The sequence below is a fragment of the Schistosoma haematobium genome, chromosome ZW (assembly GCF_000699445.3).
Source record: "Schistosoma haematobium chromosome ZW, whole genome shotgun sequence".
Lineage (NCBI taxonomy): Eukaryota > Metazoa > Platyhelminthes > Trematoda > Strigeidida > Schistosomatidae > Schistosoma > Schistosoma haematobium.
The window spans coordinates 6,227,411-6,246,126 of NC_067195.1; the positions used below are offsets into that span (position 1 = coordinate 6,227,411).

The 18,716-nt window shown below is 33.4% G+C and overlaps 1 protein-coding gene across 1 annotated transcript in view; it reads right to left on the bottom strand.

Annotated features, from left to right (window-relative positions):
• The window catches only part of MS3_00010285 (uncharacterized protein), a gene marked incomplete at both ends in the record, with an annotated part of 65,699 nt that extends 47,724 nt beyond the window's left edge, over nt 1-17,975 (bottom strand). The window contains 3 exons of the mRNA XM_051218645.1: nt 829-1,094; nt 11,078-11,303; nt 17,913-17,975. Of these exons, the coding sequence (XP_051070240.1) occupies nt 829-1,094; nt 11,078-11,303; nt 17,913-17,975 (555 nt within the window). The remainder of the gene's footprint in view (nt 1-828; nt 1,095-11,077; nt 11,304-17,912) is intronic.
• Nucleotides 17,976-18,716: the final 741 nt, after the last annotated feature.

Here is an 18,716-nt window from a genome sequence, read left to right on the forward strand (position 1 = left end):
GGGTTAGTGTCCCACATGCAGTGTGGTGGATGTACACTTCTGAGGAGCCCCATATCAGGACGAAACAGCTGTCCAGTGTTTCCAGGTTTTTCATGGTGGTTTAGCTCCAACTGACTGATGAATTCATCCCTATTTAATGTTCAATTTATTTAAAATTATCGAAACTAACCTTGATAACTGATATTCACAGATTCTTTAATAATTGAAATCATGAGTTGATTGAAACTAGACAACCATGAAAAACATGGAAGCACTGGTTGGCCGTTTCGTCTTAGTATGGGACTCCTCAGAAGTGTACATTCATAACCCTAACCGTTGGACTCTAACCTAGGACCTTCGGTCTCGCGCACGAACGCTTATATTGTAGAGTACTGATCCGGCATCCAGTGATGTTAATGTCTAACTTTAACCAATTCACGATCCATTTAGTGTTTTAAAATCAATGAAAGTCATAGAACGAATAGATTTCACAGTTTTTTTCCAGCATAAAATTGTTAATTTTTTTAAATCATGTTAGCCATAATGATTCTTTATTGACACCATTCTTTGAGAGACGAAAAGCATTCATATCAAAGCAAATAAACACAGTCCTTACAACTCTTTTCCATTACAATGTATATGGTAGCTAATACATTAGTCAATAATTAAAAGTATCCAACGGATTATTAGATAGGGATTGTGACATACTTTATAGGTATAAGTGATAAACACCGTACTTTTATATCATCATGATTATTTTGAATAATGATACTAGGAAGATAATACAATTACAAATTCTCAGTCATATTATTTACTCGTTACTTTAACTCTATTAAAGGGTAAACTTACTTCAAAGTAATCAATACTCCCTGGATAAAATGGTCCCAATTGTGTAATATTTCTTGTGTTAGATTCGTTTAATTCATTCCCTTGTATAACTTGTACATTTCCATCATTTAAACTCAATGTACATATATATGCTGATCTAAGTAGTATAGGTTGAGTTGATTGATATCTATTACAGATTGTAATAGTTGGATTTGCTGTACAAATAGATGAATATATTTCACCTGTTTGTGGATCATTCTGACCAGATTTGATAAATACTTGACAAACTGAGCAAAGAAAATAATGAAGTTTTGTTTAATAAAGCTTAAACTATACTGTATTCATCACTATGCAGTTAAAAAACAATGTTGATTGATAATTAAGCATATAATGGAATTTCTGAACGCAAATATTGAATGATGATTGAGTCGTCTTGTAGATTAAATGAAATATAAAAGTATAAATAACAGAATTATAAGAGAAGGTTGAAGCCTATCAGGGTATCCACATAAATTGAGAAGTTTCAGGACAATTGAGAGGATGTAGGTTGAATACATAGCCAAAAGTAGGACAAAGAAGTTGACAATTAATCTTTGGCATTCATGGTTAATTAGGTCATGTTAACTGTTGATGAATATCATGTTCATGCACATAAATTATTTATGCAGGAGGGTTCATACTATTTTTGGTAAACGACACATACGATAAACTTCGAATTGTCCTTAAACCACTATTCAGCTGATGAATAAACGTCTCGCAATTTAATAGCTTGAGGATAAATAAGAATAGGGTTGTAACCTAAGACAATATAGAGGAGGTGTGTATATTTATTGCGAGAGATTACAGAATATTTACATATTACATATACATGGTCTTTAATCATTCATTTGAATCTTCTGGTGTGTTCTGATATCTGAACTGCCTTCTCGACTGACCTCCAAGTGTCCTGCCAATGCCATGCTTTCGATGCACTGAAACTGTTGTAACTTCGGCATCATATTCCGCTGCACGCTACTTACAAACATCCTTGTGAGTAGCGTCCACTACAGCATAACTAAATTCCAAATACATTTTTTACATTTATGATTCTGGTTTTCTACGCTGCATTAGTTCTTGCCAGACATGTGTTATTAGGAGTGTCATGACTATATTTTTTATTGTCTATAGTGAATACATGAGAATAGTATAGTACATATACTTCTAGAAGCTTTATTTTAATTTGCTTTAACGGTCTATTTTCATTTTATAAATTTAAGTGGAGAGTAATATCTCAAAAATATATTTACAGAATAACTGTATGAGATTATATCAAGTGAAACGTTTATATGTTTCAACGGTAAGACTAAACTTGATAATTTCTAATAAATTAAGCATCGGGTAGAAAGCTAATAATTAATATACTTTTGTGATATCCCAATCAGTAGAAAATCCTGATAGTTGAATTCATGAGTTGACTTCAGCTAGACCACCAATGAAAGCCAGGGAGAACTGGATGGCCGTTTTGTCCTGGTATGGCACTCCTCAACAGTGCGCACTCACGACCCTCCACTCAGGACCCGGGCTTAGGACCTTCGGTTTCGCGCGCGAACGCTCAACCTGTAAACCACTGATCCGGCATCCAACGATGTTAATGTTTAACGTCAAACAACCTAGATTATATTTCTGACGTTTAATATAAGTCTATTATTAAGTGAAACGTTTGTTTTTGGGCTTGATCAAAATTTAAAGCATTAATTACTAAGTAGATGCTCAACAGCCTTCTTTGTTTTCTAAATTTTCTACAGAATAAATTCGATGAATACTTTCATAAAAGTCTGAATTTTATCGATATAAAGTTTCAAGTTCGAGTCCTTCCAATTAGGTTTAAGTAGCAGTGTAACATCACTGTACCTTATACAAATATTGAGTTTCAAAACTGCATACATAAACTTGTACTCAATAAATGAGTTAGTAATAAGTTATTTTAAAGGTAAAAGGAAGACTGTTTCTCGCCAAATGCCCTGGTACGGCCGAGAGTGGGGAGTGTCCGCTCTCCCTCTCCAAATGTTCTCACATGGCCACGCGTATATAGCCTTTGCCAGGGAAGTCCTACTCACTGCCTTCTCGTGGTGGGGATGTTGTTCACGAAAATGAGAGGACCGAAAGCGAATGTCCGGCGCTTTAACCGGATTCCAAACCAATGGTGCACATGGGCACCAGTATCCTGCAGGAACAAATGGCGTATGAACCAATTGTTGGTCACCGACTTCCATGTGTCTGCATCTCCATACGATGCTCCACTGCATTGTGGATCAAACCTTCAGGTCAAAGGCTCGGGGTGTGGCCCTCTAAGTAAACCACCTGCATCGGTTTGGGCACCCGGGCAGTATCACAGCCCTCACGTATATCAAATCAGATTTGTGTGGCGTACATATATATATATATATATATATATATATATATATATATATATATATTTGCTGCCTATTTTTACCAATATCTATGTGTTAAAATAAATAAATAAATAATCTCGTCAGTGATCAACGAAAAGTCTACTTTATAAATGTCATCATCAATAACAGTAAAAAGTAACTATACTCCAAGTAAATATCTGAAATATGCCTGATATCTGATTGTTTATTAGAAGATAAATAAACATACTGAACTTAATCTTAGACTATTTTTCAATGATTATTATGATTAACATTGACCAAAATAAACTTGCGTAACAATAACAATAATAATGATAATAATTACACTATTTCTATTTGTATTCAGCTACATTTGTCATATTTTGACAAACAATAATAAGAAGAATTCACTTGATGTTGTTTTACTTATATATTCCAATTGTTATTAAGGACTATAATTGATCAATCTCTTGTTGACATATGTGTATCCTGTGTAGATTGTCTCTATATTGACTTAAGTCGCAAACTTTTTAAACGAAGATGGATAATGGCTAACAATGGAATATAGTTTGGCGCGCGTTTCGTTCCATTTAGGACTCGTCAGTTGAATGTTCACTACAGGACTCAAATGGAAAGTGTTCTTATGATTTGTTACATACTGAACGTTAAGTCAATGACTATGCCTATGTATTTTAACTTGACCTGATAATACTAAAGCATTTACTTGATTTGAGAATTTATCCTAGTCAATCTTTTGAACATTTGTCTATGATGACGGTGATCTAAAAGTAGAAGTTTGAATTGATGTAGAAAAATTGTTGTTGCAATTTTGCAAGTTAGGTACAATGGAACAAATGGTTTAAGTATCTTTTATATTTAAATAGTATTTTCTGTTTGTTCAATTATCAATATCATGTGAATAATTACAAATATGTAAATGTACCCTTGTTCAGTAATAAATTTGAACAAAACAGGACAAAACAAAACGAACAAAATACATTTATGTGGTAAAGTACATGTGATGACAAATTTCAACATAAAGCACTTCTAATAATTTCGCAGTATTTGGGCGCCGAGTTTATGTGAGACATTAAAGAGGACGAAGTGGAGTCCAACTAGGTCTGTTGTGAGATATCAACTCACTGAAGACAATGGTGTACGGTGGCACAATTTCGTGGGTTGATTGAAGTTAGTCATTAACACCGTTGGATGATGGCCGGCTCAGTTGTCTAGTGGTTAAGCGATCGCGCGCGAGACCGATAGGTCCTGGGTTCGAATCTCGTGGGTGGGGCGGGATCATGGATGCGCAGTTCTGAGGAGTCCTATACTGGAACGAAACGGCCATCCAGTGCTTTTATGTTTTCCATGGTGGTCTAACTTCAAATGACTCATGATTCCAACTATTGGAATTACTAAAATCTCCACAAAACCACTTCTGATAAGAATATATTTGTAAAATCTCAGCGAAAGAATTTGGAGTAAATCCAACGTTTCGTCTGGCAATTTGGTCCAAGCTTTTTTAGTCATACAAAAAAATTACTATCATGTATGTTTCAGACATTTTCAATTACATCGTCATCAAGCTTTACTCTAATATACATGAATATTTATACGAAAATGTTAAACGAATCAAGGTAATTTAGGCCAATAATCACAATGAAATATATTACGTCACCGCATATAATCGGTAAAAGTACAAGTTGATAGTAGGAAGACAGGTATACTGATAGTAGTAAGAATAATAAAATATGATAACAAAAGTCTTATCTCAATAATGATAAATTGGAATTAGAAGGTCAAACGTTGGTAAATAGACTTAAAACAATCATCATAAAACATTAAAACCGTTACGTAACAATTAAATTAAAATGAAATAAACAGATTGAAAGGAATAGATTTATCATTACACTATGGTATATATACTCTGTTATGATTTCATTAATCAATTAGCTATAATGTAGTGAATTAAAGAAGAATTGATTGAGTGGATATCTACGAACAATCAATTTTGTAAAGAGCCAGAACAAAGATTCTAGTAGAATAGTGTGAATTCATTTTATTTCATCTGGTTCTCGTCAACTGCGTACAACCTGTGATATTCAAAATCATAATTAAATAATCGGTTAAAATTATTTACATGAAAGGGTTCGATTGGAAATTATATTGAAGACATATTCGTAAAGTATATCATGGGTGTAAATAGATTGAATACATTGAATATTGTAAATATATACGTTATGTGAAAGAACGTTCTACAACATTAATTGTGACAACAGTTCAAAAGGCCAGAAATAAATGATTACATAATAAGCAAACATTAATTATGTGATCACTTGTTTCTGGTCGGTTGAAGTGTTGTCACAATCGATGTTGTAGAACGTTCGGCGAAACTATAATTTTTAGAAGACCTTTGAACGGATCTTATGTGATCTTGGCAAATATTAACCAATCAGAAAACAGTTATTAAACAGTAAAAATATTTTGTACAAAACCATAGAATTAAAGTGGATACACTTCTTCTACATGGTTCAAATGCTTGTCAAGGTTAAAGAGAGGTTCAGAGGTCCTAAAATCGTAATGAATATAGTAGAAGAAATCATCCATATGGCTCCACAATAGTCGGCCTCTAAAGTCGTAAAAACTCTTCCAGCCTCGACCACATAGCTTCGGTATTATTTTTGTGCACTCTGGTAGTTGGGTCCACAAAATGCCACTTGTGGATAACGATACGATGCATATAAACAAGTCTATGTAGCCATCTGTATGCTTTCCAATCAACCGTATATATTGTAGTAACTGGTAGCAGCCAGTGTAACTAGTGCTTTTATTGTCCAGTTCGCAACAACTGTCATAATTTGCCTTAGTCCCAATCTGGATCCTATTCTAGCAGACTTCTTCCTCCAACACATTGCATCGAAAAACAACATCATCACGGTAGTCTCCACAAGGTTCACAAGTCATTTGATTACCTTAATCACAAGTAAAGGAACTTTTTAGTAGTTCCATTTATTGTAGTCGCTCAGTTATCACATTTTCTCTAAAATCCGCTGTGGACCGATCGTACTTGAGTATCAGGTACTGAAATTGGCGCCGTGACCTTGAAATCCCTGAAACGCTTTGATTAGGCCGTCCATAAGTTATAATCTCGCCGAACGTTTTTTTCACATAAGGTATAGATTTACAATATTCAATGTATTCAATTTATTTATACTCTTACTATACTATACGAATATGTCTTCAATATAATTTTCAATCAAATTTTTTCATTATTTAATAATGATTTTGAATATTACATGTTGTAAGCAGTTGACGAGAACCAGACGAAATAGAATGAATTCACACTATCCTACTAGAATTTTTGTTCTTGCTCTTATCAAAATGATAAAGGGAACTATGTATATGAACTAATCAATTTGATGAAACTTACATTCTACGAAATGATAAATACAAATGTTTGACAGTTTTCTAGATAGCAACTGATGATATAAGATAATGTAAGAATAAATAACAAAATAAAAGAAAATTCCTATTTATACATTTATTATACTGAAATATTATGAGCAAGAAATTTACATTAAACCTAATCAATGAGTATTCAAAGTTTAGCTTAGAGCTTGGAGAAGCGAATATAAATGTTAATCTTATAGACAAGTGCATTAAATTAATCTTTATCTAGAAGTATATTATACTACCACCTTACATAACACTTGGGTTCTATAGAATAGAAAGATGCATGAAATCAAATAGATTCTTTTAATTCCTATAATTCTGTAATGCTGTAAGTCGTCGCTGAGAAAGTTTAAGCTATTTAATTAAAGAAGAAAATTTGTAAACATTATGATGAATGTTGTTTATACAGAAAGTGGAAAGAAACTCATTAAACTAATGAATGAATAAGAAAGATAAGTTTCTTAGCTTCAGTTTTCATCGAATCCAAGTCAGTATATACACGAGTTTTGGAGTGTTTTTCGTAATACCACTTTGTTTTAAGTTTTCTGTTATTTAAAAAAAACTATTATCGAGATACAAGCATTACATGCAAAGATGGATAGTGGCTACCAGTGGGATCCAGTTTGACGTGCATTTCGTCCTATTTGGGACTCATCAGCTGGTTGTACCTACATCTCAGTGTTAATACTCACTGTATGATTCGAACTCAGTGCCGTTCGCTTCAAACGCCATCATGTTATCCATTTAGCTACTGAGTCTATATAGCCACTTGCTTGTGCAATAGGGTGAAGTTGAAATTCACTTGGTATTGTTTGTTTGAATCTTCCCATTGATGTTTAGGGCTGCAATTGATCAGTCTCTTATTAGCATATGTGCATGCTCTGAGTATTGCCTCGATATAGCCTTAATTCACAAGCATTATATGCAAGCAAGTGGCTATCAAGACTCAGTAACTAAGTGGATAGCGCAATGGCGTTTGAAGCGAACGGTAGTGAGTTCAAGCCCTAGAGTAGACATCAACTCTGAGGTGCAGGTACATCCATCTAACAAGTCCCAAATAGGACGAAACACAAGTCTTGGATTCCAATGCTAGCCACTATCCATCTTTGTATATAATGCTTGTGAATTTAATCTATATCGAGACAATCCGTACAACATGCACATATGCTAATAAGAGACTGACCGATTTCAGTCCAAAAGATCAGTGGGAAGATTCAAACAAACACTACAAAATGAATTTATTATTAAGAAAGATATTGATACTACTTATGAAAACTTATTTAATAGACGGTAGAACTATTGGTTTTTTCAAATGATAATATTAAAAGATTTTAATCTATATTAGTTGATTATAGCCGTAGTAATTACAATAAGCTGTTATTTGTTTATTTATTTAGTTGAACACATAAATATTATCAAAAGGGGTTTTGTGGAGATTTTAGAAATTTCACTGATTGAAATCATGAGTAAATTGAAGCTAGACCACCATGGAAAACCTGGAAGCACTGGAAGGCCGTTTCGTGGATGCGCCCTGCTGAGGAGTCCCATACTAGGACGAAACGACCGTCCAGTTCTTTCAGGTTTTCCATGGTGGTCCAGCTTCAGTCGACTCATGATTTCAATCAGTGACATAAATATTAGTACAAGTTGGCACCAAATACATATGTGACACACGAGTCACTTGATTTATGTGTGGGATATGATACTGCCGATGTGCCCAAACTGAAGTAGGTGGTTTTCTTAGAAAGCCACATTCAAAACCTTCAACCTAAAGGTTTGATCCACAAGGCAGTGGAGCAACGTAAGCAGATGCAGACCCATGATAGCCAGTGATCAGCAATTAGTTCATACACCATTTGTTCTTTCAGGATTCTGGAGCCCATGTACATCATTGGTTAGGAATCAGGATTTTCCAACTCCCCTACTTAGATCGTCCATATCTACCAACCTGGTTAAAGTTCCGGATATTCACTTTTCGTCCTCTCAATTTCGCAACCAACACCTGCGCCACGAGAAAGTAGTGAGTAGGACTTCTGTGGGAGCGGCTATATACTCGTGGCCATGTGGGAGCCTTTGAAGAGGAAGAGCTAACTCTCCTCACCGTCGACCGTATTAGGGCATTTAGAGGCAATAAGCTGTCATAATCATATCAAAGCCAAATATAAGTTTACATGTAGTTCATGCAGAAAGGAAAGATTTTGTAGAAAAGATGAATACCCTACTTAGTAGTCGTAAGGAGTTTTAAAGATAATCATTTAAAAATGATATCATCCGGTATAATTTAAAAAAGAACTAAATCTTCGAAAACTATAAAGCTAGACTATTTAATTGCAAAAAGTCTACTCGGTATACTGAAAACTACAGTAAATATAACATCCAGACTGTACTCTCTTTAAAATGTTAATAAAAAAATGACCCGTTTCTCTATCTCGTCATGGATAGTACTTATAATGATACGGAAAAATAGTTACTTAACATCTTACACCTTTTTCTAAAAAAACCATAGTTATTCATAGCATGAAGAGTTGCTTTGAGTTTATAGATAATATAAAAACATCCATTGTCAAAGATAATTTCATGATGACATTTGGTGTATCAATTTTATTCACTCAAGTCCCAATGTGGTGTGTACTATTGATGTCGACAGATACAAGTAGTATGTATCACCAATCGAAAGTAAAGTGCCTGGCGGTAAAAGGTTAAGAAGATCGAAGTGACGGAAATAAGAACATAGATTGATTGGTGTGAAAACAACGGAACAACAAAATTTGTGACAATTAGTGGATATTCTGCAAATGAAGTATTTACTGTTTGGTTTTAAGATTTCACTATGAGATTCCGTAATTTTATATTCGAATACATTTGGTTGTCTCCGTCTATGTTCTTGTTTACTACACCAATACCAGAAACAGTGGATTTATAGTAATGTGTATTAAAATTAAAATTACTGTTACTTTAATAATAAAAAGTAAAACTCAGATCCTCGATGAATAATCACTTTCGATTCAACGGTGAGTCCTACAGTCAGTTGAATAATATACTTATCCAATAACTAACATGTCTTCTCCTTCCATAGGTTTTCTTATAAAATGGGAGAATGAATCACTTAATGACTTAATTAATCACCTTACAGCTTACTATCACGAAATAGATGATACATTTATAGTACCGGGAAGAAAATAAACAGGTTGACTTGCTTAGCATATTTAATAACATTCTCCTATTAATTAGATTCCTTTTATAGAATGAATAGAGTAATAGTATTACATTTTAGATATCCGATACTAAAAGCAGATTACAGAGAGATGTATAGAGATAAAATCGCCTGATGAATAATATACTTATTTCTACGGCAGTTTACCAGGTAGATTCTGAAGAAACTTAGTAAAAATTCTGGCACATGGCATCAAATGAATGTGCTCCATCAACACCATCACAAAAAGAATGGAATAGCATCCATAGCCCACTTTAGTACGGATGGATGTTCAATTGAATTCATCGACAAATATATGAATTATATAAAAACAAGACGGATAATAGCGACTGATTCAAAGACGTCATTTTTCTCGAGATTTATGTTCAAAAACGAAAAGTGTTGTCAGATATTAACACAAAGGTTTAGAACAGCGTTAAAAAATGTGTTGTTTACAGCCAAACTGAACGTGAACATTTTATATCTGTCCAAAAATAATTACCATAAAGATAAGCTGTCTGAGTTTTCCATGTACAGGTGTTTAATTTGACTGCTTTTGTGGATCCGGTAGATACATCAGCATCTCATTCAGGCTTATTGAAAGAGCGACTGTTAAAGATAATTAAGAGACCTATGCTTGATCATTTGGATGACATTGAACATGAAGTTGACTTCAATACAACTTTCGGTTTATTAACTGCATTTCATCAAATATATCAATTATCTCTAGTGTATGGTTGATTGTGTTAGAATCTAATTTCTTACTCCAAACCTTCATATGTTAAATAAATTTTTAAGACCCCTGTCTCTACTATGAGATAGGATATACTACGGCAGATTGAGATGGAGGATAGATTCCCTTTACTTTATAAATTTTTTCTTACGTTTTTGTTCTTATATTATTCTAATATTCATCACATTTCTCTCACATTACTATTAGTAAGTTGATATGTTATCGAAAATGCTTTATCATTCCTAGCGTTAATCACAATAAATAAACCTAAGATCATAAAAATGTTTACGAAAGCTGTGTAGTTGTACTTCTCAATCAAGACAAATCTTTTGTTGTATCTAACCACTGGATCTTTCGAGTTGGATTGATCAAACTAAGCGATATTTGTGTTTATTGAACTTAAATTTATTCCTAGACCTTTTTATCACATATTTCTTGAAATATAAATGATAAAACACAATTGTTCCATATTAAGTTATCTCAAATAATTAAAATTAGATTTACCAATAAATCCACCAGTTGAACAGAGACCTTTATTGAATTGTTCATGAGTTTGTTTCAAAGATGGTAACATTGAACTGGTAGGTGATTTAGTTGGATTTCTTGTACGACTTAAGCTGCGACTGAAGCATCTAGTTGTCGAATTCATTTCATTTAATGGTCGAAAACGTTCAAATCCAGCTGCTACAAATTCATTAGGACCATCAAGTAAATCCTTCAATGTTTCAATCTAAAATAAAAAAAAGGAAACTAATTTTAGGGTACTTAAATATTATTAAACTTGAAACGCGTAGCGTTCTGGATTCCGATATGACTCACAACTAAAAATAATTAAAAATATAACGACAGAATATATGGATTTAGTTACCGAAGTAGCTGTTTTACCAACTTAGACTGTTTATAATTCTTTCCTGTATATTCATAACGAAGGGATGATAGGCCTTACTTACTTACATACGCCTGTTACTCCTCGTGAAGGACCATAGGCCAACCAACCAACCAACCTCCATGAAACCCTGTCCTCAACAATCATCTCCAGCTCTTTACATTTGTTATTCATCTTCTCATATCTGATTCTATTTCCCAACGTAATGTGTTGTTTCGCCTTCCACTTTTCCACTTCCCTTCACGATTCCAAGTTAGGGTTTGTATCGTGATGCAGTTTGATGATTTGCACAATGTATGTCCTATCCATTTCCATCATCATCTTTTCATAACTTCCTCTTCATCTGGAAGGTGGTTTGTTCTCACACACAGAAGGCTGTTGCTGATTTTATCCGGTCAATGGATGTTGAGTATCTTGCGTAGACAACTATTTGTAAATACATGTACCTTCTTGATGATGGTTGTAGCAGTTTTCTACGTTTCATCTCCGTACAGTAGAACTCTGTTGATCTTCGTATTGAAGACTGTGACTTTGATGTTGGCTGACGCACAATGGTCAACCTCTACAGAAAATGGATTAATCTTACAGTTGATGTGTTTTTGAAGCCTCAACTTAAATCAACCTATGATCTTGAGCAACCCATAACTGATTGTTTGAGATAGATAAATGTCACACACCTGACACGGATAGGATTCTACTAGTCACAGTTTCTTTTATGTTAGGACGAAACTGCAGTCCAGCGATTCCAGGTTTTCAATAATGATTGATTCGTGAATTGAACTTTTAAAAATACTAAAATCTCCACAAGTCACCTTACTGAGTTAATCAAATTAACATTACTCATATAATCTTTAGAAAATCCCTCGAGGCGTGATCGTGGATGCGCACTGCTGAGGAGTCCCACAATAGGATGAAGCAACCGTCCAGTGGTTCCAGGTTTTCCATGGTGGTCTAACTTCATATGACTCATGATCTCAACCATAGAAATTACTGAAATATCTACAAAAACCCTTCTGATATAAATAATTAACAGTAAATTAATTTTAAAAACAATAAGTTATGTAAATATCAACTTGTATGTCTTTATGTCAATTCTTAAAATAACTGACAATGAGAAACATTAACTTATACTTTAACCTTTACTGATCGACAGTATTATCAAACGCATCTACCTCCCTAACAAGCTGCTATATATACACAGTATTGCTTTCTTATTCTTAATAGTTTTATGAATCTTCTATCAAAAATACATTAGTATGCCATTACTTATATAGTTTGTTGAATTGTAAACATCGAATGATAATTATCTTTCAAATTACGATAAGTGATGTAAAATTGGTGAAATGTCTATAAACTGTGTTCAGTTCGCTTTATTTAATGTACAATAAGACGGAACATGTTACATATTTTTCATAGATTATGTGACCAACAATGAGATTCTGTTTTCCCTCACGAAATACTCTCACATGGCCACGAGTATATAGCCATTGCCAGGGAAGTCCTATTCACTGCTTTCACGCTGTGGGGTGTTGTTTACGAAATTGAGAGGACGGAACTTTAACCAGGTTGGTAGATATAGACAATCTAAGTAGGGGAGTTGGAAAATCCTGATTCCTAACCAATGATGTACATGGGCTCCAGAATCCTGAAAGAATAAATGGCGTGTGAACCTATCATGGGACTGCATTTGCTTACGTTGCTCCACTGCCTTGTGGATCAAAGCGTTAGGTCGAAGGTTCTGGGTGTGACTCTCTAAGAAAGCCAACTGTTTCGGTTTGGTCAACTGAACAGTATCTCAGCCTACAGACAAATCAAGTGACTTGTGTGGCGCATATGTATTTGATACCCCTTTGTACTAATACTTATGTATTCAAATAAATGATACATTATTAAGTTTAACATTATTTATAGTAATCAAACAGGAGTATAGTGATAATTACAACATGGATATTATTGCTTGAATGTATGTAAGATCTGAATTTTATTATTCCATTAGAACACTGTAATCGTTTGAAAAAGAAAACGGATTTTCTAAATGTCAGAACAAAACAAAATGCATTTTTAGATTGCTAGTTTATCGATAGAATACTGTTCAATAGTAAAATTCATATTGCTAGTTTAGTTAATAATTTCAAAATAATATTCTAATGAATCTGCGATCGTTTGGCTTCGAGATTATTCGTTATGTTTCACTTACCAATCACCTTGATAACCGTTACCATATAAATACCGATGATATGAGAGTTTAGAAGGTAATAAGAAGCGGTGACTACAGTTTATTAACGGATAGCACAGATAATAAAGTTACAAGTACATCGAACGAATTCGGAGCAAAGAGTCTAATATGTGAGTGATCGAGCGAATACAGAGGCGAATTTATCGTCAAATCGAATCAAGGAGCAACTAGACAAGGCAAATGTTATTAATAGGATTCAGGCAAATAATATATATGGGAAAGAGAATGATTCATCGTGAGATATTTAAGCGATTAACATTTAAGCGTAGGCTGTCACATGTGATCAGGCGTACATGTTTATACAAATATGATAGTGACCATAATAATAATACAACGATAGATGGATTGTTACTGTGTTTTACCGTCTGTTAAATAAGTGAATAAAATAGTTTGACAAAAATGAACCATAATCGAAATTGATTGTAGAAGAGTTATTATAAAGCCCCTGATGATCTAAAGAAATATTTACTGATAATAGCTTCCTATGTATACAATCAAAATCATGTCATTTAACTGGACTCTTTAAAATTTACCACATGTATATTTTAATCATTGAACTAATACTGTGGTGCGTGCTACTTATAATGATGTAAGTAGTATATGGCACGAGTTAAAAACGTAATGTCTGGCAGCAGAAGATGGGAGAAGATCAAGAAAAGAAGACCGGGAACACAATGCAATTTATAAGGAAACTCATGAACAATGAAATATGAGACAATGGATTGATGTTTGCAACAGAAACAGTCCGGTTTGATATGATGGATTAATATTTTGCAAATTAACGATTTGCTATATGGTTTTTCTATTTTACCGAGTAACTCTGTAATTTTGTGCTGAATACATTCGATTGTCCCCACCTATGTTCTCGTTCACTACAATACCACCAAATGGATAGAATAAGAAAATAACAGTCAAACTATTTCAATTATTCTATTTGTCTAATTCATATGATGGTTGATCTTTTGAGATTCTATAAGAATGTTGTACATTTTTATAGAAGTTCAAAAATACTTCAACCATTAATGTACAATCGATTAACTCATGTTATTCAATATATTCAATATCTATGCTTCACTAACTGATTATAGATAATTAGTTCATTATTTTCGGGCGTAGTTTTCATTCTCAAAAGATCAGGTCAAGCATATATATATTTGTATCAAGGATATTTACGGAATAACATTAAGTACATATATGTTTAATAACTTATTCATAAAGTATCCACCCATAACCCCCCCCAAAAAAAAGTTAAAATGGATAAAATATAAACATTTATTCGAACACTTGAAAAATTATCTTTAAATAGGTGAAGAGATCTTTAAAATGTCGATGTGTATATCTCATTTTTATACTGAAGTAATTCTCTCACCTAAACAAAGCTTTGAATAGCTAATCACTTGGAATAAAAAAAGTGTATACAGATTAGACTAGTTATCAAAAAAAAACTGCAAAATGAATTCTCAATAGTTAAAATCATGAGTCAATTGAAGCTAGATCACCATGGAAAACCTGGAAGCACTGGACGGTCGTTTCGTTCTAGTATAGGACTCCTCAGCAATGCGCACCCACGATCCCCTTCTGAAAATGAATTCTTTCCAATCAGAAAAATTAACACTGTGAAAGTACTTATCTGATGTGTGTACTATTTATATCGACAAAAGTGGTAAATAACTCTAGTCAGGAATAGAATGTCTGATGGAAGAAGTTTGAGAAGATCGAAGAAGGAAGAAGGGAAACAGAAAACAATTGGTATGGAAATGCAGGAATATTGAAATATGAGATGATTGACTGATATTTACAATCACGTTTGAGACGGTTGATTGATATTTACTCTATGGTTCTCAGATTTTACTAAGATTTTCTATAATTTTGAGTTCAAATACATTCGACTGTCCCCACTTGTGTTCTCGTTCCCTGAACTTATTATTTTGATTATCATATTCTGTAGTATATGACTTGGAATATAAATGAGATGTATTCCAAAGATCCTTTTTCTTATGATATAACTATTCATACTGTTTTCTATGGAGAGTGGAATTTTTTAAATGAAACTCAAATTGTGATGCAATTTTATATTGAAGTTAAAGTTCAAATTATCTTATATTCAGATATTCATTTCAAATTACATTTCAATATATCTAGGTTATGGTTAACAATGTAAACCAAGGTGATTTTTTCGATAATTAAATAGACCAACATTCTAAAGTTGAGTATCACACTATACCTCAAGCTTGGTATAAACTGTTTGTTAAATACATATCCAGTTATCTAATAGGTAACTAGTATCTTTTAATGGCCTTATATCTGATTCTATTTGGATCGTATCTGATCGGTATTAAAATATACCTGTCGGCTATCCTCATATATTTCATCGACTTAAATCGCATTGATGAATAACGGAATTAAATATGTCGCATATGAAAATGAATTTTCGAATACATCTATTTTGAACACTCACTGATCCGGACAGAAAATCAGAAGAACGAAGTGAAGAGAAGAGAGTGAAGTGAAATGATGCGTAGTGGAGATGGTGGGCGAGCCAACACCATTTAATCAAACGTTAATCCGTATTTATAGTCACACAAATAAGCCACGGACATGTGATGAATAGTATAAGAAGTGTGCATATATATACGCTCATATGAAAACAGTCAAGGTTAATTAGTAAATAATTAACAAGGTGAAAACGTGACTCAAATAGAATAGATAAATTAGCCAGTGCTTCTAGGTTTTCCAAGATGATTTAGCCTCAATTAACTCATGGTCTCAACTATTGAAATTATTAATTCAGTGGTCCAGTAGGTTAAGCGTTCGCGCGCGGGGCTGAGGGCTCTGGGTTCGAATCCCGTGAGCGGGATCGTGGATATGCACTGCTGAGGAGTCACACAATAGGACGAAATGGCCGTCCAATGCCTCCAGGTTTTCAATGGTGGTCTAACATCAATCAGTTCATGATCTCAATCAAAAAATAATTAATAATTTGTTACCATGATAAATGATTTCTACATTATAAAATGAATTAATAATCAATTTTTTAACCTATGACAAAAACTTCACTTTTTAAAGATCCTAAATAAATTACTTATTTCATTATTAATTATCATCCAAATGTTTACATTTAATCAACTGTCTACGTATCTAATTCAAGCCTTGTAATATTTAGTTAATATATAATGATGGTTATTCACTTGATATTGTTTGCTTGTATCTTCTTATTGTTGTTTAGGACTAATGACATATGTGCATCACATGAGGATTGCCTCGATATTAAGACTCAGTAGCTAAGTGGATAACTTGATGGCATTTGAAGCGAACAGTACCGTGTTGGAGTCCCGAAATGAACGAAACCAAACTAGGATGAAACGTGCATCACTACTAGCCACCATTCATCTTTCTTTATAATTATGGATATTAATAAAATCTATATTTCGAAATAATACTTAATTATAACATTTTCTTCAATATTTTAAAAGGGGGAACAAATTTATCTTTATAACGTTATCCTTCAATGAATTTCATTTTAATAAAAGTGCATTAAGCTACCGTTTTATATTCAATCATGACATTTATATTAATGTCATGATTGAATCTGTAATTAGTCAGTCAATCAACTACACCGTACGACCAGGCACACATATTCATTGGTCCAAGTTGTCACACTTCATCAGCACAATATGATGAACATCAAATTCATAGATGTAGTTACTTCAATGGTAGTAATATATAAAAGAATGATTACATAAAGGGATATAATACAAAAAGAAAGAATTAGACCGTAGAGCCAAAGATATGAATTGATCTCATAGTTTAAGGAAAGACAGAGATTGTATACACCTACTCCATTGTGATCGATTCTGAGTCATGTCACCCAGGGTGTCCAATCATTGGTTTTGATAGTCACGCGGATCACAATCATGTAGTCTGTAAATGTTTTTATTATTATTAGTGGTTTTATTTAATACTATATTTTCAGCATAATATTAGAATTCTCAACAAGTTCCCTATTTCTTATTCCTTGATCGATTTTTCTTTTGATTAACACTAACATTATTCATATATTTCCGTTTTGTTCCACTACAAATACAAGTATCACGTAAAATATATTTCGTTACATTATTAATTTACGCTTTAAATACTTGATTGGAGACATAGTGTTCCCATAAATATTAAATCTCGATTTTACCTACTCTCAATACGCGGTCGAGGTTGTTACTTACTTGCTTACTTACACTTGTTACCGCTCGTAGAGGAACATAAGTCCTCCCACCAGTACTTTCCATCGAACTCTGTCTTGGATAATTCCTTTATTGTTGTTTCCAGTTGCTATTCATCCTTTTCATGTCTGCTTCTAGTTCCCAACGCAATGTATTCATTGGTCTTTATTGGGATTGTTAAAGACATATTATTAAGATAATTAATTTTGGAGAATAACAAAATTAAACAACCTGATACAAATAATCTGATTATTTATATCTCGACAAGTTTAACTGATCTGATGCACAATAGTTCTGTTGTTATTTGATTAACGATAATGTCAATAGACTAAAAGTATCGGAATGATCTAAACCTCGGTAAATTTAGTTGATATGAAATATGTGTTTTGTGCCGCAGGTAAAACGTTTAATCCTTTCAACAAATAACTATCCTTTGATTGTTTTTCCTTAATGGAACTGATTATAATTTGATTGATATTCATGGAAGATATTTATTTTTTGGTTAAATATATTATTCGATGAAGGACAAGTATACTGGTAATTTTTATTACAACCTGTGAATTCGAATATTTTTTATTAGTGTGTGGTTGTGGAGATTGTTGGGTATTGATTGAGACCATAAATCGACCATCATTAAAAACCAGGAAGCACTGTACGGCCGTTCTGTAATAGTATGCAACTCCTCAGCAGTGTGCATCCACGACCCTATATATGGGATGAGAAACCAGACCCTTTAGTCTATCACGTGTTCACTAGTGACCAGCTTCGTGAGGTAATTCTAGGAAGTCTAGTGCAAAGTCGTGGCCA